We start from the raw sequence: 21,547 nt of genomic DNA, 5'->3' as shown, positions 1-21,547 counted from the left end.
GTAAATTCAATACCCATAGACAGTCATATTAAGAAATAAAACTTCTAAGTTTATTTTTCCAAAATTTTCATCAGATACAGAAATTGGATTTTATTGATTCCTTTATTGTCGCTCATTAAAATAAGGAGGGTTTTATTTTTAAAAAAATATTTTATTGTTTGGGTGCCTGGGTGGCTCAATGGTTTAAGCATCTGCCTTTGGGTCAGGTCCTGGGATCGAATCCACATTGGCTCCCTGCTCAGTGGGGAGCCTGCTTCTCTCTCTCCCTCTGCTGCTCCCCCTGCTTGTGATTTCTCTCGCTCGCTCTCCTGCTGTCAAATAAATAAATAAAATCTTTTTTTAATTACTTAAAAAGAAAAGGGGTTTTTTGTTTGTTTGTTTGCTTTTTCACAACATGTTTGTTGCCAGAAGACAAGTGTTATGAAAACCATCACTAACCCTAAACCAACATGGGAAAGGAAAAGACTGCCATCCACATTATCATCACTGGATGTGTAACGTGTAGAATCGGGCAAGTCTACCACTACTGACCATCTGATCTACAAACGTGGTTGGGTCAATAAAAGAACTATCAAAAATTTGAGGAGAGGCTGCTTTGATGGGAAGGGGCTCCTTCAACTATGCCTGTGTCTTGGCTGCCCTAAAAGCTGAACGTGAATGTGGTGTCACCATTGAGATCTCCCTATGGAAACCCGAGACCAGCAAGCACTATGCGACCGTCACTGACACCCCAGGACACCGAGACTCTCTCCAAACCATGACTGCAGGCTCGTCTCCGGCTGACCGTGCAGTCCTGATCCTTGCTGCTGGTGTTGGTGAATTTCAGGCAGGTGTCTCCGAGGACGGGCAGACCCATGAGCTTGCCCTTCTGGCTTCCACACCGGCTGTGAAACAACTAACAGTTGGTGTTCGCAGGATGGATTCTACTGAGAGATGCGAGGAAATCGTGAAGGAAGTCAGCACCTCCATGAAGAAAACTGGCTACAGCCCTGACACAGCATGTGTGCCAGTTTCTGGTCGGCATGGTGACAACGTGCTGACGCCGAGTGCCAACAGCATGCCTCGTTGGTCCGAGGGATAGAAAGTCGCCTGTGAAGATGGGAAATGCCGGTGGAACTGCACTGTGTGAGGCTCCAGATTGCGTTTCTGCCACCAACTCCTCCAAGGCCTTGACTCTTCCCCTCCAGGACGTCTACAAAATCGGTGCTACTGGTTCTGTCCCCATAGGCTGAGTGGATCTGGTACCCTCAAATCCACCAGGATGGTCACCCGTGCTCCAGCCGTGTTACAACTGAGGCAAAGTCTGTTGAAACGCACCGTGAAGCTTTGAGTGAGGCTCTTCCTGGGGACAATGTGGGCTTCAATGCCAAGAGCGTCTGTCAAAGATGTTTGTCATGGCAATGTGTCTGGTGACAGCAAAAGGGACCCACCCGTGGAAGCCGCTGGCTTCGTGGCTCAGGTGATTATCCCGAACCGGCCCGGCCCATCAGTGCGGGATATGCACCAGCGGCTGTGCTGATGGACACGCGGCCCACGTTGTTGACAAGTTTGCGGAGCTGAAGGAGGAGACTGATGATCATTCTGGAAAAAAGCTGGAAGATGGTCCCAATTCTCGAAATCTGCTGATGTTGCCATGATTGATATGGTTCCTGGCAAGCCTGTGTGTGTTGAGAGCTTCTCTGACTATCCTGCTCTGGGTTGTTTTGCTGTTGGTGACATGAGAGAGGCAAGAGATGCTTGCTGTGGGTGTCATCAAAGCAGTGGACAAGAAGGCAGCTGGGGCTGGCAAGGTCACCACATCTGCAGGGAAAAGCTCATAGGCTAAATGGATATTAACCCCAGTACCTGCCACCGCAGTCTTAACCATGGTGGTCTCAGAACTATTTGTGTCATTGGCCGTTGAAGTTTAATAGGAAAAACTGATGGATGATAATAACACGTCATAAAACAAAAGGAGAGGGACGCCTGGGTGGCTCAGTGGGTTAAAGCCTCTGCCTTCAGCTCAGGTCATGATTTCAGGGTCCTAGGATTGAGCCCCGCATCGGGCTCTCTGCTCAGCGGGGAGCCTGCTTCCTCCTCTCTCTCCCTCTCTCTCTGCCTGCCTCTCTGCCTACTTGTGATCTCTGTCAAATAAAAAAATAAAATCTTAAAAAAAAAAAGAGAGAATGTTTTGTGGACCATTTTGTTTTTATGTGTCTGTGGCAATTTTAAGCTATTAGTAGTTTTTTGTTTTGTTTTGCTTTGTTACTTAGAGAGAGTGCACATGAGTAGGCAGGGTGGGGTGGGAGGGACAGAGGGAGAGGGAGGGGGGAATCTCTAGAAGACTCCATGCTGAGTGTGGCTGACGCAGGGCTCAGTCACTTGGATCCAGAGATCACGATATGAGCCGAAATCAAGAGTCAGATGCTCCACCATCTCAGCCACCCAGACATGCCTTATTAGTTTTTAAAACCAGTACTTTTTTTAAATTAACATATAATGTATTATTAGCCCCAGGGGTACAGGTCTGTGAATCGCCAGGTTTACACACTTCACAGCACTCACCATAGCACATACCTTCCTCAATGTCCATAACCCCACCCCTCTCCCTCCCCCTCCCCCCAGCAACCCTCAGTTTGTTTTGTGAGATTACGAGTCTCTTATGGTTTGTCTCCCTCCCGATCCCATCTTGTTTCATTTTTTCCTTTCTTACCCCCCAAACCCCCCACGTTGCATCTCCACTTCCTCATATCAGGGAGATCATATGATAATTATCTTTCTCTGACTGACTTATTTTGCTCAGCATAAAACCCTCCAGTTCCATCCACATCATCGCAAATGGCCAGATTTCATTTCTTTTGATGGCTGCATAGTATTCCATTGTAGATATATACCACCTCTAGTTTAGCCATTCATCTGTTGATGGACATCCAGGTTCTTCCCATAGTTTGGCTATTGTAGACACTGCTGCTATAAACATTCGGGTGCACGTGCCCCTTCGGATCACTACGTTTGTATCTTTAGGGTAAATACCAAGTAGTGCAATTGCTGGGTCATAGGGTAGCTCTATTTCTAACTTTTTGAGGAACCACCATACTGTTTTCCAGAGTGAAAACCAGTACTTTTTAATAGAAATAACTTGACCAAAAGCCTGTCACAGAATTCTGAGACCCATTAAAACAAAAGTTTAATGAGAAACCCCTGTCTTCTTTTGGTCAACACCATAACATCATATAGTATGGTTCAGGTAAAAGATTGAGAGTTGCACAGACCCTATTTCTTAAAATATGCTGAAACTGAAGTTGGGTTAACATTTCTTTTCCCGGGTGGGGCCTTGAGTTTTTTCGCCTTGTCTCAGGGAAAGAAGCTCTGTTCAAGTACAGAGTAAAACCTATGGGAAAAGGGGATCTGTCCGGTGCAACACATCTCTCATAGAACAGATAAGCAAAGAATAACACCACAAGATAGTTCATAAAACAGGTTAAATTCTGTAACACAAAGTCAACATGTTGCATAGAAAATGTGTATCATATCACTGTGGAGTAAACTTGATAGATTATCACATTTTCATTTCCCAGTTAGTAGAATGCATTGTCACATTTATAAATATTGAAATAGGGCACCTGGGTGGCTCAGCTGGTTGACCCAAAGACAGACATCTTTGGCTCAGGTCATGATCCCAGGGTCCTGGAATCAAGCCCTGCATCAGGCTCGTTGGTCAGCAGAGAGCCTGCTTCTTCCTCTCCCTCTGCTTTCTGCTCTCCCTGCTTGTGCTCTCTCTCTCTCTCTCTCAAATAAATAAATCAAATTTCATATATATGTATATATATACTTTAAAAGGTGAGGCATTCAATAGCATTATTTTATTTAATGGTAGAGTTAACTTTATCTAGATTGTGGGAAAAGAAAATCTACTGGAAGTTGTTTACCATCACTTAAGGACTAGAAATCCACGTCCTATAAGAATTTTCATCTTTAAAGATCAAGGTTAGGGGAAGAGGAAATATTACTGCACTGGGGATTCAACACAAAGTTTAGCAAAAGTTCACCTAATGAGATGACTGGAGTGTATGGTAAGCTTTGTTTTTGTTTTTTTTTTTAAGATTTTATTTATTTATTTGAGATAGAGCAAGAGGGGGGCGGATCATAAGCAGGGGGAAAGTGTTGAGCAAGGAGCCGGATGGGGGACTTGATCCCAGGACTCTGGGATCATGACCTGAACTGAAGGCAGATGCTCAACCGAGCCCCCCAGGCGTCCCTAATTCTTGGCTTTAGATAGCCAACAAATCTCTTGGAACACTGGTGCATTTGATAAAGCAACTGTGAATCTTGACCGTTTGAACATGAGTTCTGTCAGGATCTTGTTTGGTCCTTGAATAGGCTTTCCCTCCACCCCCCAGGAAGGGGAACTTTTTCAGGCTGCTTTGAGTATGGCAAAAAAGCACACAGGACACCTTGTGTTTTATAAGGCAAATGATGCTATGTGAAATGTATCCTATAACTTGGCAACCCTAGGTGAGAAATGACTGCAATTGAAAATTTTTGTCATTTAGTTGTAAGCTAGGTAAAATGGTCTCTTAACAGTACTACCAAAGGCACTGACGAGGCCTGTAAACTAGAAACTAATAAAAGATTTTGTCCACAACTCAAAAAAAAAGAGAGAGAGAGATTTTATATATGCATTTATTTGAGAGAGAGAGAGAGCAGGAGCATGAGCAGAGGGAGGGGCAGAGGGAGAAGCAGACTCCCCGTTGAGCAGGAAACCCGATGCAGGATTGGATCCCAGGACGCCGGGATCATGACCTGAGCCAAAGGCAGCTACCCAGGTGCCCCTCTGGTTAATTACTTCAATTTGGAACTTTCTAACTTGGGGAACTGCAAATGGGTTATAGATATGGACGGCCCCGTTTTCTTCCATTTTCACTCTCTACGTGAGCCACAAGACAGAAATCTTGAGGACTGCTGTGAGTGCTTTGCTGTATGGGATCTGCCTTCAGGACGGGGGATAAAGCCTGACCAGTCAGAAAGATGTGCGACATTCTTTGGCCAATATTTGCTTTCGGATAGTTTGTTCTAACTTCTTTTCTTTTGTTGCCTAATGTATCTTTTTGTTGCCATTTAAACCCAATTTTGTTTCAAAATCGTATTTGGCTCATGGACAGGCAGAGTGACCTGTGTGGACATCCTATCCTACTCTTGAAGCAGTTTACATAAACGTGGCTATTATCTGCCCCGGGGCGGGGGCGTGGACCCAAATGATGCAGGAGGCAGCGGGCAGAATCTAAAATAAAATGTGGCCACAGACCATGGAAAAGGAACTCTCCCCGGGGCCGGGTGGCTGGGGGTCAGAGGGGGGCGGGACCACAAGCACCAAGGGGTGGCGCGTGGCTTGGCGGAGTGGGGAGGCGCTCAGATGGCCACGCTGTTTTCCACCATGCTGGGCAGTAGGTACTCGTAGGGCATGTCCAGCTTTTCATTCCGGGTCTTGATTTCCTTCTCCAAGACAGCCAGCTCCTCCCTGAACTTCTTTAGCACAGCCTTGGGTCCGGGACCTGAAAAATACTCCTCCTGGTGCTGGCCCAGAGCCACCTGGGTGGAGAGAGAAAGGCAGCTGAGAGCCCGGGACATGAGCAGGCCTCGCTTATTGCAGCCGCCCCTTCCTGGAAGCCCTCAGGGCAGCCCCCACCCCATCCCCACACCATCACAGGCTGGCGTCGGCCCAGCTGCCAGACGATGGACATCTGCAGAGAGGCCTGATGGAAGTTGGGCAGTGTTGCCATCACTGTCTCCAGGGTCACGTCCTTGGTGGTCGGTGGGGGCATCCGCATGGTGCAGGGCGTGTTAGGGACCCAGGAGTACCAGTCCAGCTGGGGAGGGGCAGATATGCAGAGTCAGTGCCAGCAAAGCACGGAAAGCCCTTAGCCCACCTGCCCCCAGCCCCGCCTCTGCTGCAGGTGCAAATCCCCAGCAGCCCCCTGTGGCGAGTACCTGGCCCAGGTGGTTGGAGGAGTGCTGGCCGGTGCAGGTAAATATGCACATGGTGAGAAAGTGGCTCATCTGGTCCCGGGACTGCAGGGAGTCGGGGAAGCCTGCAAGGGGTTCTGGGGAGTTAGCGGCTGCAGGGCCGGGTACAGAAGCTCGGCTCAGACACAGGGCAGAGCGGGGAGAGGACAGGGGTGAGGAGGGCACTGTGGGTGCCCTCAGGATCTGTGGTGCTGACAGCAGACTGGGTCGGATTGTGGGGGGGGGGCCTGCTGGGAGGGTCACACCCTCGGGGCATGGCGAGAGCCAGTTGCAGTGCGGGTCAGGGTTCAGCGACACGGGGAGCCGCGGGGGACATCTACACCACGCCGATGGGCAAATTCTACGATTCAGGCTTTCACTGTGTTTTGTTTCGTTTTCTCAGGGAGCTGGTTGTGAGACATTCACGGGTGACCAGTGTTCCCACTGCCTCTGGAACTAGAGGGGCTCTTGGGGCAGAGGATGGGGTCCTGTCTCTAGCTGACAGCGAAGGAATCTAAGAAGGCCTTCGGGCGTTTTCATAGGGTTAGAAATGCTTCTGAAAGATGGCACAGAGGCACGAAAGGATTCTGGTGAGGTTCCCAGGGGAACGATCTCTCATGGGAGACCCCAGGCGGGGCTAATCGTACCTCGGTCCTGGGCTCCAAGCAGCCCGACCTCCGTGATCTCCCGACACCAGGACTGCAGCTCCCGATCGTCCCTCACGGCCTCGTCTGTCTTGTAGTGGAGATGCACAATACCCTGCACATAGCTGCCCCCGACAGTCCGAGAGCCCAAGCTCACTGGGAGCCTCGCGGCCCCGGGTTCCTCCCCACCGCCTCGCCGGGTCCAGGGCCCCAGCCCCCCAGCCCAGATCCGGACCTCCTGTCCTAGCATCCCCTCCCCAGCCCTGCCTTCCCCCTCCTCACCGAGCGAGGATTTCCCAGAGCCTCAGGGCGTCTTGGGCATAGAAGGATGACTGCACTCCCAGGAGCCCCCGGTCGGCCAGGTCGTCGGGGGGGCAGAAGGAGCGGTAGGTGAGGAAGGCGCCCGCCCGCTGCAGCAGCTCCACGTGGCCTCCGCCACCCGTGCTCACCACCTGGGGGGGCGAGGACCAGGCAGGGTCGGGCCCATCAGCCTGCCCGAGGCCAGAACCGGAGGGAGGGGTGAGCCCCGCAACGCCCCTGGTCTCCTCGTACCTGGTCGAAGACTCCCATGTCAGAGATGAGCCCGTTCCGGGCCCGGACGTTAATTTCCAAGGTGTAATGCAGGTGGGGAATGATGAGCTGTGGGGACAGGAGTGGGGAAGGGCAGAGTCAGAAGAGACAGCCGAGTCCCTGCCGGGAACATGGCTAAGGAGCGGGAAGAGGCCAGCGGTGTGGGAATAGCACAGACATGAGCTCGGTGGCCCCCCAGACGCCGCTGACTTACTGCTCTCTGATAACCCAAAGAAATCATCCTCCTTTTCTGTTCGTGTAAGACTGTGTAAGGTCGAGCTCAGTTTCTCGTCTGTTTCGTTATCAGCCTCTAAGTGGCCTTTTCCAAGCCATATGTATATAGGATTTATATATTCATATGTGATACACATTTTTAGATAAAATTCTTCCCTGAAATTTTTTTTAAAGATTTATTTATTTTTTTGACAGAGAGATCACAAGTAGGCAGAGAGGCAGGCAGAGAGAGAGAGAGGAGGAAGCAAGCTCCCTGAGGAGCAGAGAGCCCGATGCAGGGCTTGATCCCAGGACCCTGAGATCATGACCTGAGCCAAAGGCAGAGGCTTAACCCACTGAGCCACCCAGGCGCCCCCCCTCCCTGAAATTTTAATGCTACTGCTATACTGTGTCTATCAGGTACTATATGTATATATGTGCTTTATACACAAAAATAGTACTTTTTTGTCTCCCCAGAAGCACTTTTATCTCCTTGGGGGGCATAATGGCCCCCCACTGAGAATGCAAGGTCTAAACTGCCTGCCTCGAGAACTTCATCTCCTACCCTTTCCCCTCTGTCCCTTCCACTCACCTTCTTTCTGTCCCTCAAACATGCCAAGCTTGTTCCAGCCACAGGACCTTTGCACTGGCTGATCCCTGTGCCTTGACCATCTCGAGGCTGGCTCCTTGTAGTCTCGTTCTCAAAGGAGCCTCTCCTGGTCACCCGGCTTAACTCACTCTCCCATCACCCTGGCCTGCTTCTCTGCGTAGTACTTAGCACCGTTGACCTCCAGTACCTCCATTACTGCCTGTTAGCCCGTAACGGAAATGAAAAACCCAAAGATTGGGACATTGGCTGTCTTGCTTTGCACCAGCATCTGGAATGGCTCGTGTCCCACGGGAGGATGCCAAGAAAACAAGTTCGTGGGTGGGTACTCTGTCCTCATCCGTAGGGAGCCGGGCTACTATCCTCCCGAGCCCCCCCAAGCTGGCCTACAGGTCACTAGTTTAGGACTCTGCAAAACGGGCAGGAAAAATACTTTATGCTATTTGTATGGTCCCGTCTGGTTGGAGTCCTCGTTCGTGGGCATGTTCTGTTTACACCATGTGCGTTTGTCTGTGCTTGGAGAAGAGTAAGACTTTGCACCCTTCACCCAGCCGATGACTCATTCTCGCCTCCTTGAGAGGACACGCGAAGACACAGAAGGCACAGCGGGCTCCCAGCTCAATCGTCTGTCCTGGCTGGCTCTCCCCACCCTCAGGGTCCCCAGGGAGGGTCTCCAGTGGCAGAACAATGCCACGGGGCGGGAAGGAGTAAGAAGCTACCTTGAAGACAGGGTGTATGGAGGGAAGACACCTCATGGTGGCTACGGTGATGACCTCGGCCATCAAGTGTCCCCGCAGAAGGTGGGACTGCAGCTCGTGCATCTGGAAGTCGGAGCTGCGGACCCAGCACTTGGCCAGCAGCCAGGCCATCGGGGGGTCCGTGGGCAGGAAAAGCGGTGGTGGAGGGGACCCCACGTGGGGCAGCTGGAGCTGGAGTGGGGACCAGAGAGTGGGATGAGTGCCAGGTGCCCCCACGTCCCCTCCCTTGCGTCCCTTGCCCACCAGGCGCTGCTACTCCTGGGCAGGCGCTACTCCTCACCTGCCTCCCCATCTCCCCCCAGCCCCGCAGCCTTCCGCAGAAACTGCTCCCCCCGGCCTCCTCCAACCTCACTTCCCTTTTGCTCCCCGCAGTGTGGACAGGATTCAAACCCTCTGCTTCCTCCATCCCACACTCTCGCAACCCTGCCTCCGCATGGCTGGCTGTGCCCCCAGTCCTCAGTGGTCACTTTTCCTCCCTATTTGTCCCATTTCTGCAGGAGCCTCACCTGACTCTTCCTCCTCCCTCCCTGGACCCCGGCCAGTCTAATTGCCCTCGGCACCACAGCTGCTCCCCACACCCGAGCCCATCATCACCTCCGCGATGGGCAGTCAGTGAACCCATCACCCTAGTCCCGGGTTCCAGCATCCCCCTTCTCTGCCCAGTCCCGAAGCAGGTGCCGGCACAGCAGCCTCCGAAGGGCCCTCCCAGACCGCTCTGTCCTCAGAGGCTCCCTCTGCTCCCTAGTTTCCTCAGATTCGCCTGGTCTGTCTCTGCAACCAGACCCCGACTTTCCTCCTTTCTTTCCCATTTCCTCCCAGGCACCTTAGGCCTCTGCCCTGAGCAGGAACTTGGGGAGCGGGAGCTCGGCCCCTGGGAGCAGAACCCAGGGTCCTCTCACCTGGATGGCCATGGGCAAGAGTTTCCCATCAGACTGCAGCTTCAGCATGACCAGAGGGGCAGCCAGGTGCTGCTGGCTGCACAAGATGACATTGGCCTTGATCCCATCCAGGAGCGAGAAGTCCACCTCGAACAGAGTGCCTCTCTGCATGGGGGGGTTGGGAGGGGAGGGCATGGGCTGCTGTCATTGCAAATCTGTCTCAGTCGACAGGACACTCCCCCCCCAACCCCCCACCCTGGTTTGCTGCTTTCACTCGTGGAGGGAGGAAAACACGTGGTCGCATTTCTCACGATCACCTGATTTCTCCCGGCACACCCCTCCCTGACATCCAGCAGGAAGCTGGGCCAACAGCGGACCCCATGCCCATCTCCCTGCGTGGCCCCTTTAGGGTGCCCGTGTCTGCACCTGGAGCTCCGTCTCCAGCTGGACCTTCAGCTCCTCCATCCCCGGGGGGAACATCAGGCGGGCAGGAAGTTGCTTCGAGCGCCTCAGCAGCATGGGGTTAGCTCCGTTGAGGAACTGGTACCCGAATAAGGCGTCCTCTCGCCAGGAGTCCCGGACCTTCACTGCAGAGGGTGGGTGTGGAGAGCGCCGTGGGTCGGAGCGCCCCCACCGAACCATCCCCGCCTGACCCCACACTTCTCGAGGGACCCAGGCCTCTGGTCTCCCGGCCCTGGCTCCCTCACTGGGGGCTCTGGGGGGATCCTGGGAGAAGCACTGGGGCTGGGGGCGGGGGGTACTGACCAGCCAGTTTGCTCTGGCCACACCAGAAAATCCGGTTGAAGTCATCCAGATCATTCCAGCAAGTCAGAACATTTAAAGAGTCTTTGATGGCCAAGTCTGCCAGCCTTCCGGAAAGAAGCAAAGAGTTTGAGTTGTGCTGAGAGTCGGATAACCACAGGCACCCACTTTAGGCCAACCCAGCCCCATGTACCAGAACACCTCCCTGGGGCCCAGCCCCCCTTGTTCTCACCCCCTGGCCAGCGAGGCTTCAAAATCAATCCTCTTGTCTTCCAGAAACCGCTCGTCTACAGGGAGGTCATTGATGGTGGCCCCAGCCACATTCAGGATTAGCCCATCTTTCCAGTTGCCCCATCTGTGGCCCAGAAGTAAAAGCAGATGTTGGTCTTAGAGAAGGGTCAGCAGGGCCCGGCGGGGGCGGGGGGTGGGGGGGTGGGAGTGGAGGAGCGCTGACCGGTACAGCTTCTTCCTCTCTTCCAGCTCCTGCTCCCTGTGCTGCTTGAACAGGCCCTGAGGGTCGTCTCCCACCGTCCTGCCTAGAGGTGGGGAGGAAGGGGCGGGGAGGCCTCTCCTGAGAGCCTCCCCCGGGTCCCCGCCAAGGGCACCTCCTCTACGGGCCCTGACCCTTCAGCATCCCGGCCTCCCGCAGCAGCCCCAGCAACCAGCCCCCTCCATATCCCTCCTCCTGGCTCCGCTGCCCCCCGCCCCGCCCGGCGCTCACCGGTGCCCTCGGGGAGGCTCAGGACGCCACTGCCCTCCACCCAGCGGTAGCACGGGAACCTGAACTCGTCCCCGCCGGCCCCGGGGCCCTGCACGCAGATCCAGTTGCAGAACCAGGCGTCGTCCTGGAGGAAGTGCTGCTTGTGCACTTTGACGAACAGCAGCCGCCCCAGGTGCTCCTGCACGTCCACCTTGAATTCCGTCTCCTGCGGGCGGCACAAGGCGCTCGGCGTCGGGGGGGCGCGCGGGACGGGTCCCTTGGGCAGAGCCCGGCTCCCGCGGGACGCCCGTCCGGCAGCTTCTGGGAAAGGCGCGCGGAAGGAGCCCGAAGGAGCAGGGGGCGCGCAGAACGCAGGTGCGTCGGAGTGAGGCGGGAGGAGGGAACACTGGGAGGCGGGAATACCGGGAGGCGCGCTCCTTCCTTCGCTTCTTGCTCCCTGAAGACCCTGCCAGTGCGCAGCGCCGCGCGGGGAGAGAGAGCACCGGGGCGCGGGGAGAGGCGGGGCCGAGCAGGCGGCAGGCTGTGCCGGACAGCCCACGGTCCGGACAGGCCTCCCGCGGGACTGGCCGTCCTGGGACCCCTTCAGGAGGCAGCGCTCGGCCGGGCCGAGGGAGGGAAAGGCGGGGAGGCGTGCGGGCCAGAGGCTCGGGGAGACGGGGCCGAGGAGGGCTCGGCGGCGTCGGGGAGCTGGGGCGCAGGGGAGAGAGCTGCGGACGAGCGCGCGAGCACTTCGGGAAGTCTCAAAGGTCAGCCAGGGGCTTGGGATTGGTCCCGAGAACACGCGGGGCACGTTTGGAGGTGGGACTGTTAGGAACAAACCCCAGAAGGGCTGGGAAGGGCCGCGAGGAAGCGGCGAGGCGGTGGGGAGGGTGAAGGTGACCCGGTTCAAGCGGCCTGACGGGGTAGGGGGGCGGTGCGGGGAGAGCTCGGGGCGCAGAGGCTCGAGGGGTCCAGGAGACAGAACGGACCGGGCCGGATTCTGGCTAGAGGCAGAGACGGAGAAGCGCGAGCGACCCCCGGGGTGGGGGCCGCGAGGGGAGGGCTGAGGGCTGGGAAGCGTCCGAGGGACAGACCGCAGCATCTGGGGGCGCTTGGAGAGAGCCGGACAGGAGATGAGAACTAGGGGGTCGGGATCGGGGCGAGAACCAGGTAGGTGCGACGGCCGCGGGGAAGTGCGTCGGCCCTTGGGTGCTGTCATCTCCGGGCTTCTTCCCCGCGACCGGTCCTCCGGCGCCCCCATCCCCGCCCGGGGCGGGCCCGAAACCTAGCAACGCGGGAGAGGACTCGAAACGGCAGCTTTGGGCAATAAAGGACCCGGCAGGACAGGCGGCCCGCTCGAGGGAAGGCCGACTCCGCGCCAGGCCGGGCCCGCGAGCAGCGCGTCGGTCCCGAGGAGGCCGGGCGCGGGGACACGTCCCGAGCGCGCCCCGTGCGCCCCGGCCCGGCCCCAGCGCCCCCAGCCCAGGCCCAGCGACTCACCTGGCCTCGCGCTGGCCTCAGGCTCGTCCTGATCGTCGCCTCCCCGTGCTCTCCCACCAGCCACAGCTGCACCCGGTTGTTGGAGCCCGCGCACAGAGAGGAGCCGGTGGACACGCGGATGCGGTAGAGACCCATCCTGCCTGAGGACGAACGCGCCGTCTGAGGAGGAAGGAGAGCCGATGCGCTAATAACGGGCGCGACCCAGCCCCCGGGAGGCCCAGCGGTCGGAGGGTGCGGTGGCTTCCGGGTCCCCAACCGACCTGTGCGCAGCCCAGAGATGAGCCCCAGCCCAAGAAGGCGGGCCTGGCGGGCACCCAGGGAGGCACGGGGTTCTCCAGGTGGAGGAGAAGGACGGAAGGGGGATGCGGAGGCGGACGGGGGCAGCAAACCTGCAGGAAGCAGGCTTGGACGCCGGCCCCGGCCCCGCAGGCAGACGGAGCGCGTGGCTGGGCGCACACTCGGGCTCCCCAGGTGGCTCGCCTCTGGGAAGGGTTCTGCTTATTAAGGTTGCAAGGGGGGGGGGAAATGAAGAGGGCAACTCGCTCTGCAGGTGTTTGTGAATAAGGCACGTCCTGGCCACGAATTAACCCGATCAGCCTGGCACACTTGCAAGCCCTCCATGCGCAGAGCTCTGGGGTTCCTTCCATTCTAGCCGAAAAGCCATTACCTCTCTGCTGCCTGAGGGACAAAAATCCATTCAAAGCTCCTGCTCAGGAGGCCTTCCCTCCTCCCGCCTTATCCCACCACCCGCCATCCTCATCTCCGACCCACCTCCCATCCACTGGGGTGCAGCCCTGTATTTCTCAGAACCTACTATGTCGTTTGCCTGTTCTAGGAAAATTCTATGCAGCCTTCTAACCCCTGGTCTGACTTCAGGTTTTCAGAGAAGTCCTCCCTGGCAGTTCCAGCCCTCCCCGCCTCCCCCTCCAGGGCTCATCAGCTTTCCTCTGTACTGAGTTTGCCCTGTGTGTGGTCCTGTCGCCACTCACTGACTAGGACGGCAATTCCTGTGTGTGTCCACGTCCCCTCCCCGCCGAGCTCCCCCCGAGGCAAGGGCCACACTCCCAGCAGTACCGACCCAGATTTGTTCCCCGGGATTGAGCACCGTATCAGGTTTGTGGGCTTCAAGAAGTGTTTGCTGAGTATCATGCTTAGCGAAATAAGTCAAGCGGAGAAAGACAACTATCATATGATCTCCCTGATATGAGGAAGTGGTGATGCAACATGGGGGCTTAAGTGGGTAGGAGAAGAATCCATGAAACAAGATGGGATAGGGAGGGAGACAAACCATAAGTGACTCTTAATCTCACGAAACAAACTGTGGGTTGCTGGGGGGAGGGGGGTTGGGAGAAGGGGGGTAGGGTTATGGACATTGGGGAGGGTATGTGCTTTTGGGTAAATTGGAAGGGGAGATGAACCATGAGAGACTATGGACTCTGAAAAACAATCTGAGGGGTTTGAAGTGGCGGGGGGGTGGGAGGTTGGGGTACCAGGTGGTGGGTATTGTGGAGGGCACGGCTTGCATGGAGCACTGGGTGTGGTGGAAAAATAATGAATACTGTTTTTCTGAAAATAAATAAATTGGAAAAAAAAAAGAAGTGTTTGCTGAAACACACTGAACCCCAAGATACGTTATACATGAGTCCTGCCCTGGTGGGGGAGGCAGGGCAAACTCCCGGACTGCGTGAACAGTAAAGGGAGAGTAAGACTGACTCCCACTCCGCCACCAGCCGGGCCAGTGGCCAGCAGCCTGCAACCTGCCCCGGTAGAAGGAACCCAGAGAACTGGGTCTGTAATGTCAGTGCTCTTGTTTGTTTAGTGGGAGTGGATTTACAGGAGCCAAGGGGCAAAAGGGAGAGAGACTTCATTCCCTGGCGTCCCCCGCTGGGCCGGGCACCATCGTGTTTCCCCACCTCAGTCACTCGCCCATATTTCCAAGGCCCATTCGAAAGCAAATACATGTCTGCCCTTTTGTCCTTTTCCTGGCAGCATGTGTCACCTGTCATTCGGGGGCTCAATTTTGCCACACTGCATCATAAATCAGGAGATCCTTCCGCATCAGGACTTGAAAGGCTTCCTTGTTCTTTTTTTTTTTTTTAAGATTTATTTATTTATTTGACAGAGATTGCAAGTAGGCAGAGAGGCAGGCAGAGAGAGAGAGGAGGAAGCAGACTCCCTGCTGAGCAGAGAGCCCGATGTGGGGCTCCATCCCAGGACCCTGGGATCATGACCCGAGCTGAAGGCAGAAGCTTTAACCCCCTGAGCCACCCAGGTGCTCCAGCTTCCTTGTTCTTAAGGGTGCCACCACGCTGGGTTGAAAAGGACAGTCTTCCTGGTTTTGTAGAAACTGGACATTTAGTTTGCTTGAGATCTTGTCTCAGTGTTAAAAAAAAAAAAAAAAAAAAGGTGTTTTTTTCCGGACACCTACCTTCAGCTCAGGTCATGATCCCAGGGTCATGGGTTCAGGTCCTGCATCCCTGCTCCGCAGGGAGTCTGCTTCTCCCTCTCCCCCTCCTTCCACTCATAGGCATTCTCTCTCAAATAAATAAATAAATATCTTTTTTTTTTTTTTAAGTGTTTGCTGAAAGAGATTACCGGACATACACATCATTTCTCAAATGCAGAGATACATGGAGTACCAAATCCCAGAAACGGAATTTCTGAGTCAAAAGCCTGTGTGCATCTGGCGAATGTAGAGCTCTGTCCCGCCCACCACCCCGTGGAACTTGTACCAATTTACACTCGCATTGGCGAGCCCACTGGTGTGTGAGACTGCTCCCTCTGCCGCCCTCTCGCCCACAGCGTGTGGACAAGCACTTTTCCCTGGCCAGCCTGACAGGTGAGGAACCCAATGTTCCTATCCTATGGCTGTAACTTCTGTTTCTCTCACTCTCCGTAAGGATGAGCATCTCCTGCTGTAGAAGCCGTCCGTATGTCCTCTGCCGGGCACTAGCTGCTCCACTTTTCTATTGGATTTGGGTCTTTTTCTTCTTGATTTGTAGGAACTATTTATATGTTAAGAAAATTTGCCCCTTTCCAGCTCTGTCCTGACGAAAAGGGTCCCAATAGCGACAATGGTTGTTCCCTTACCTATACCAAGTCCCTCGAGCCCAGATTGTGGTCCACAATGTTACTCTCCACGAAAACCTGAGCTCTAGGGGTGCCTGAGGGGCTCAGGCGGTTGAGCACCTCCCTTCAGCTCGGGTCATGATCTCAGGGTCCTGGGATTGAGCCCCGCATTGGGCTCCCTGCTCTGCGGGGAAACTGCTTCTCCCTCTGCCTCTCCCTGTGGCTCCCCCTGCTTATGCCTCTCTCTCTCTCTGTCTCTCTCTCTCCGTTAGCTAAATAAATAAGATCTTTAAAAGAGAAGAGGACCTGGGCTCTTTAGGGGGTACTTGGAACAGGTAAAACTCAGGATACGCCTGAAACAGGCAATTGTTGCTAAAAATTTAAAAAACTAAGTAAGGACATGTTCAAGAAAGTCACAGGCAAGACCAACAGAGCATGACATCCAACTAGAGGGGCTCCTACTGGCTAGGTTGTGACATTTTGAGGAGCAAAACCTAAATAAATGGGGCTAATGGAAATAATAAATTTATCAGGATGCTTTGTGGCAAGTAACCAAAAAAATCTATTCAGAATGGCTCAGACGGCAGAGAAAAATTATCATTTCAGCAGATAACGAGTCCACAAGGTAAGTTGTCTTCAGGGCTGCTAGTTCATCGGCCGCACAGCATCACCAGGAATCAGGGTTCTGTCTTCTCCATCCTTCCTGAGTGAGCTCCTCGGCGAGTCTCTTCGCTGGCAAAAGGCGCCGCTGCTCCAACCATCCCACACGGACAGCGACACGCGGTGGGAAAAGAAGGACCATGTCTCCCTGCGCCTCTCCTTTCAAGAGCGGGAGAGGCTGGAGGCATCTCTGCCAGCAACACGTTCAGGGTCATTCAGAGGTCTGTGGGCCAGCCAGCCCGAGTCTGCTCGCCTTCAAAGTCACGTAGAAAAGGACCCACCTCCCAAAACTTCCGTGAAGGTCAAGGAGCTTTTTGCTCTCCTCCATCCCCAAGGGTCATTCTGAGTGTGGGGAGGAACCAAGGCCCCAACTTGAAGGCAGCATCCCACGTCTGCGACCGTACTGTGAGCCATTTCCAAGTTGGTGTCGGGAAGTGGACTCACAATCTCCACCCAGGAGCTTGGCTCTGCGGGGGCAGAGAAGCTCGGAGCATCTCCAGAATGCATCTCCCGCATTTTCTCCAGGACCTGGTGTGACTGCTTTTGCTGGCCTCGTTGCACTTGTTCAGGCTGGAGGTTCAGAAATGAAGCAGCTGATGTCCCCACCTGGTCCCCACCTGGTGTCCCCACCTCTCTTCATGCTCCACAGCGAGCCAGGCATCGTCTCTGTCGGGGTCGGTGCGGGGAGACTATGACTGGGATTTATGAGGACACGTAGTCGCAGAAGATTTGTGGAAGGAGAACGTGGATGCCAGGAATGTGACCGATTCACCTGGAAATACGGAGAATGTTCCACGCTCGCCCCTTCTAATCAGGTAGAGGTAAACACTGGAAACTGCAGGCAAGAAACTGGTATTTCTTCAGGAAAATGGCAGAGTGTAGAGGCTGCTGCTAGGCAGACTGGCTTGCATGATGGACACAGAGGGGACACCAACCTCCTGGCTGGACACAGGCCCATCAGGGGACCCTCCTCAAAAGAGCCACAGGCCCTAAGTGACCAATGGGCTGCTTACAACCAGGCACAGTGACCAAAAAGGGGAAAAGTCTGTTCGTCCCCATGCCTGCTCACCTTCCCCCACACTTAAAAAGAGTCCCCCCACCCCGCCTCCTTGCGGACAGCCTCTCTGCTGCTCTGCCCGCGCTCCCTTGCGGTGTGGTCAGTAAACAGCCATTGCACTTGTTCTCCCTCAGGTGAATTCGTCCACTGCACACAGTACGGACTTCCACCAGATCCTCTGGGGGCCCCCATCCAACCGAGAGACACCCCATTTAGACATTCACAGAAGTCGGCACTGCATGTAGTAAGTTGGCTTTCTGCTGATGCTACACTCCAAGTGGGCTGATGGGCAGTCCCTTCCCCTAGAGATAATGTCCAGCCTTAGAACTCCCCATTCTCATATTATTAGTCATGCACGGAGGAGAGCAAAAGCCCTTGACCTTCACGGAAGTTTTGGGAGGTGAGTCCTTTCTACTCAGGTTGGCTGGCCCCACAGACCTCTGAATTCAAATGCCAAGTTAAAAAAAAAATTAAATAGCAAAGCAGGGAAGATTTCACAGAAACCATCTAACAGCCTCTCCTTATCTATTTTGACCCAAACTGGGCACCAAACCCAAATCCTTCAAGCTGGCACAGGAGATGGGGCCATGTCATCCACCCCCCCCAGCCTTATCAGGATTTCCCCAAGCCATGGAAGGATGGGTGGACACACAAATGTATGTGGCCCCCCGAGTTAAGTAAACAGGGAAAATGGATTAGGGACTAGGCCCCCAAGGGCATCCGCTGCAATTAGTTTGGAAAAGACCTAAATTCAGACCAACATTAAAAAGAGAAAAGTCACTGTAAATTGTCACCAAAAAGTAATGATACAGAAGAGAGGGTTCCATTCGGATTCCTGGAAGTTTTTACAGGCTTTCATAAGAACTAGACTGTTACTACCTGCAAGTGTGGGTGCTTCTCTCAGGAGACTTCTGTTCATAATGAACAGAGAGATGTTCATTCCCACTGGTAGATGGAAGAGGATAAAAACAGGCAACTGTGTGGGAGCCCAGTAGTCCTGGGAGAAACAGAAGCCGTCACGTTCCCCGTGACAACCAAGCAGATAGGACCAGTGTTCACGCTCCATGGCCAAGGAGGAAGGGGGTCCTGAGATGCTGGATTAGCTGATGTCCTCGGGAGGAGCATGAATGTGCAAACACAACCCTCCCCTCTCCTAGGAGATGAACACACTAGCTGTCTCTAGGGGCACCTGGAGAGGAGGTGAGTGTGGGAGGGAAATGCATTACTGGGGGTCAGAGGGCATTCAGCAGTAGCCAGTCTTCAGCAGAGCCCCCAGTGATGCATGCCTCATGGTAGGCACACCCTCCCCAAATGTATCAGAGTTGGTCTGCACAACCAACAGAATATGGCAGAAGTGATAGTATCTAACCCCTGAAGCTAGGTCCCAAGACAACTCTCACTCCTTCTCTCTCCCTCTCTTCCTTCTTTGTCTCTTCGACTGCTTTTCTGGGAGAAGTCAGCTGGCCATGTCCTAAGAACAATCCAGAAACTCCATGGTGAGGTCCTCATGGCAAGGTTCTAAGACCTCTGCCTCAAGCCCATGAGGAACTGAGCTGCCCAGCCAATAGCCACATGAGGGAGCCATCTTGGAAGCGGTTCCTCCAGCCCTGGCCAAGCCTCAGATGACCGCAGCTACAGCCAGCATTTTGACTGTAACCTCAGGACAGACCTGAGCTGAACTACCAGACTCTCAGGAAGTATGTGAGATAATAAATGATTGATGCCCCCAAGCTACTGAGTTTTGAGGGAATGGCATTACAACAATAAATAACCAACATGGTCCACATACTTTCTGAACCCACCAACTCATAAGCTTCTGTAGGTCAAAAAACATTCACGATGAACTTACCCCTTACAAAATCAGTCCTCGTTCAGACATTCCTCCCTTATTAGCACCAGATACCAACCTTGCCCATCCAACTGGTTCCCAGTGAAACTCCAAGAGTTGAAAGAGACAGGTTTCACAAGTCCACGGAAGCATTGTTAGAAAACTGATCAGCAAAGCAACTGACAAACAATGCTGGTGTTGCAAGAAGGGCCACCTACCTGGGGATAATTCAAACAGGGGCTGAGCACGGTTTTCAGGGACCCAGTCAGTAGGTGGCACATCAGAGGAACAGGCATGGACACCCAGCAAAGATTTTCCACGCAGGTGATGTCCATTGGTTCTTTCTGTATGCTCCCCTCTGTCCCCATGTGATAAGAGACGGTGCCCTCAAATTAAGGGCAGAGGGCACCTTGGACGCTGAACCTCCTCCTCTCTGTGGTCCCTCCCAACCCTCATGCATTAGTATCCCCCCTGGCCATCACCTATGCATGGGAGCCCTTCCCAATTCCTTTGTGTCAGTTATCCAAAACCAAGACTCAAATGCAGTAGGCCCTCCTGAAATTGTGCAGAGTGCCTGGGCCATAAAAACATGCTGTTTTTGACCAGTACTCATCCATCCAAGCGGGGCCCAGCAGTGTAATTTAATGGGTTATAAATATTGCTCCCAACAGTCATGGAGAAAGGCAGAGGGATTTGGAAGGCAGAGAGGTTGCCAAATGCTCTGTGCTACACCATGAGGTTATTCTGATAAACTTTTGGCCCTTCTGTTACTACTCTGAAATGCTTGATGTGCTGTAACTTTGAGTGAAGGAACTGAACTTTGCATACAAGTTTACTGACAGGCCATCCAGGGACTCCATGTTGGGAGCTGGGGTGAGAGGCAAGAAGTAAATCAAGGCCACTAGTCTGAAGACTCCCCGAGAAATTTAGGGGAAACTTTTGGATTTCTCTAGGCCAAGAAAATGGGGGGGGCAGATGGAATAAGAATATTTCCCTTAGAATGTTAAGGACAGGGATGTCCCTAATTGACCATCATGCTACACTTTGAGGTCCCAGCCAGGATACTCTGAACTATTGTTCAAATAAATACCTAGGAGTGGGGTCTCTGGGTGATAGGGTAAGCATATGTTTAAATTTCTAAGAAAACGCCAGACCGTTTTCTATGGTGGTTGTACCATTTTGCATTCCCATCAGCGTGGAAAGAAACAAACATCACCCAGAGGAGAATAAACAGAGGCTGTTTATTTTTTTTAAGATTTTATTTATTTATTTGACAGAGAGAGATCACAAATCGGCAGAGAGACAGGCAGAGAGAGAGAGGAGAAGCAGGCTCCCGGCCAAGCAGAGAGCCCGATGCAGGGCTCGATCCCAGGACCTTGGGATCACGACCTGAGCCAAAGGCAGAGGCTTTAACCCACTGAGCCATCCAGGCACCCCAGAGAGGCTGTTTACTGACAGCGTCCTGTGTTGCAAGGGAGTAGACCACCATCATGTGCAGGTGGTGGAGACTCCAAGGCAGGCCGTGTGGATGGATGGCTTATAGTCTGAGAAAGGGAGGGTTCAGCTCTCTTCTGATGGGAGGCAGCTGGCATGGGAAAGTTGTAGGCAAACTAACCAGAAACGGGGCATCCATGTGATTGGTTGGGGGGGCAGATAGGATTTGTCTTTCTCCAGTTGGGGCTAAATCGGAAGCAGGGGCAGAACTCAAGAGATGCTGGTAGTTACGGGCCATATCCTGACTGTTTGGGCCAGTTGCTGAGAGGATGTGCTTTGGCTTCCTAAACCGCTGGCTGCAGGGGCTGTAGACCAGACTTCTACTTTTCTATGTCACTCTGGCCATAGTCCTTCAGTAAATGGTCTCTCCCCAGCAGTGTGTGAATTCCAGTTGCTCTGCACCCTCGCCTGCTCTCGGTGGAGATGGGGCTGCCCAGGGGAGATGGGGCTGGGAGTGCCTGGGTTTCTAACAGGTGCATGGTCATGTGCTTCTGTGCCTTTACTTTGCATGTCCATGCTGTTAATGATGCACCACACCAAGTGTCCTCTCATGTTCTCATTTGACATCTGTCTATGTGTTTCGGTGAAGTTCCTGTTAGCCTGTTGCCCACGTTTTGTTGAGCTTTTTGTTTTCTTATGATTGAGTCTGAAGATACATACATACATACATTCTAGATGTCAGTCTTCCATAAGATGCCCAGTCTGCAAATATGTTCTGCCAATGAAAACTGAGAAACAAGGGTGCCTTTTCATCTCTTAACAGTGTTGCTCGCAGAACAGATGTGTTTATTTATTTTATAATAATTTTAATTATGGGGATGTAAA

The 21,547-nt window shown here is 53.7% G+C and overlaps 1 protein-coding gene and 1 pseudogene across 1 annotated transcript; one reads left to right on the top strand and one right to left on the bottom strand.

The window, feature by feature from the left end:
* The first annotated feature begins 598 nt into the window (after positions 1 to 598).
* LOC122907361 lies at positions 599 to 1,637 on the top strand (annotated as a pseudogene).
* A 3,209-nt stretch (positions 1,638 to 4,846) lies between these two features.
* LOC122907757 (polyunsaturated fatty acid lipoxygenase ALOX15) lies at positions 4,847 to 12,749 on the bottom strand. Its single transcript, XM_044250573.1, has 14 exons — positions 12,615 to 12,749; positions 11,136 to 11,340; positions 10,869 to 10,950; positions 10,647 to 10,769; positions 10,418 to 10,521; positions 10,079 to 10,239; positions 9,674 to 9,817; positions 8,736 to 8,945; positions 7,179 to 7,265; positions 6,909 to 7,078; positions 6,630 to 6,751; positions 5,968 to 6,068; positions 5,679 to 5,846; positions 4,847 to 5,568 (listed from the first exon to the last, which is right to left on the bottom strand). Exons 1-14 carry the CDS (start codon positions 12,747 to 12,749, stop codon positions 5,389 to 5,391), a joined length of 1,992 nt encoding a protein of 663 aa, XP_044106508.1. The 3' UTR covers positions 4,847 to 5,388.
* Positions 12,750 to 21,547: the final 8,798 nt, after the last annotated feature.

This window comes from Neovison vison, chromosome 5, assembly GCF_020171115.1.
Source record: "Neovison vison isolate M4711 chromosome 5, ASM_NN_V1, whole genome shotgun sequence".
NCBI lineage: Eukaryota > Metazoa > Chordata > Mammalia > Carnivora > Mustelidae > Neogale > Neogale vison.
The sequence above is the reverse complement of the archived record's forward strand: the minus strand, read 5'-3'. Positions and strand labels throughout refer to the sequence as shown.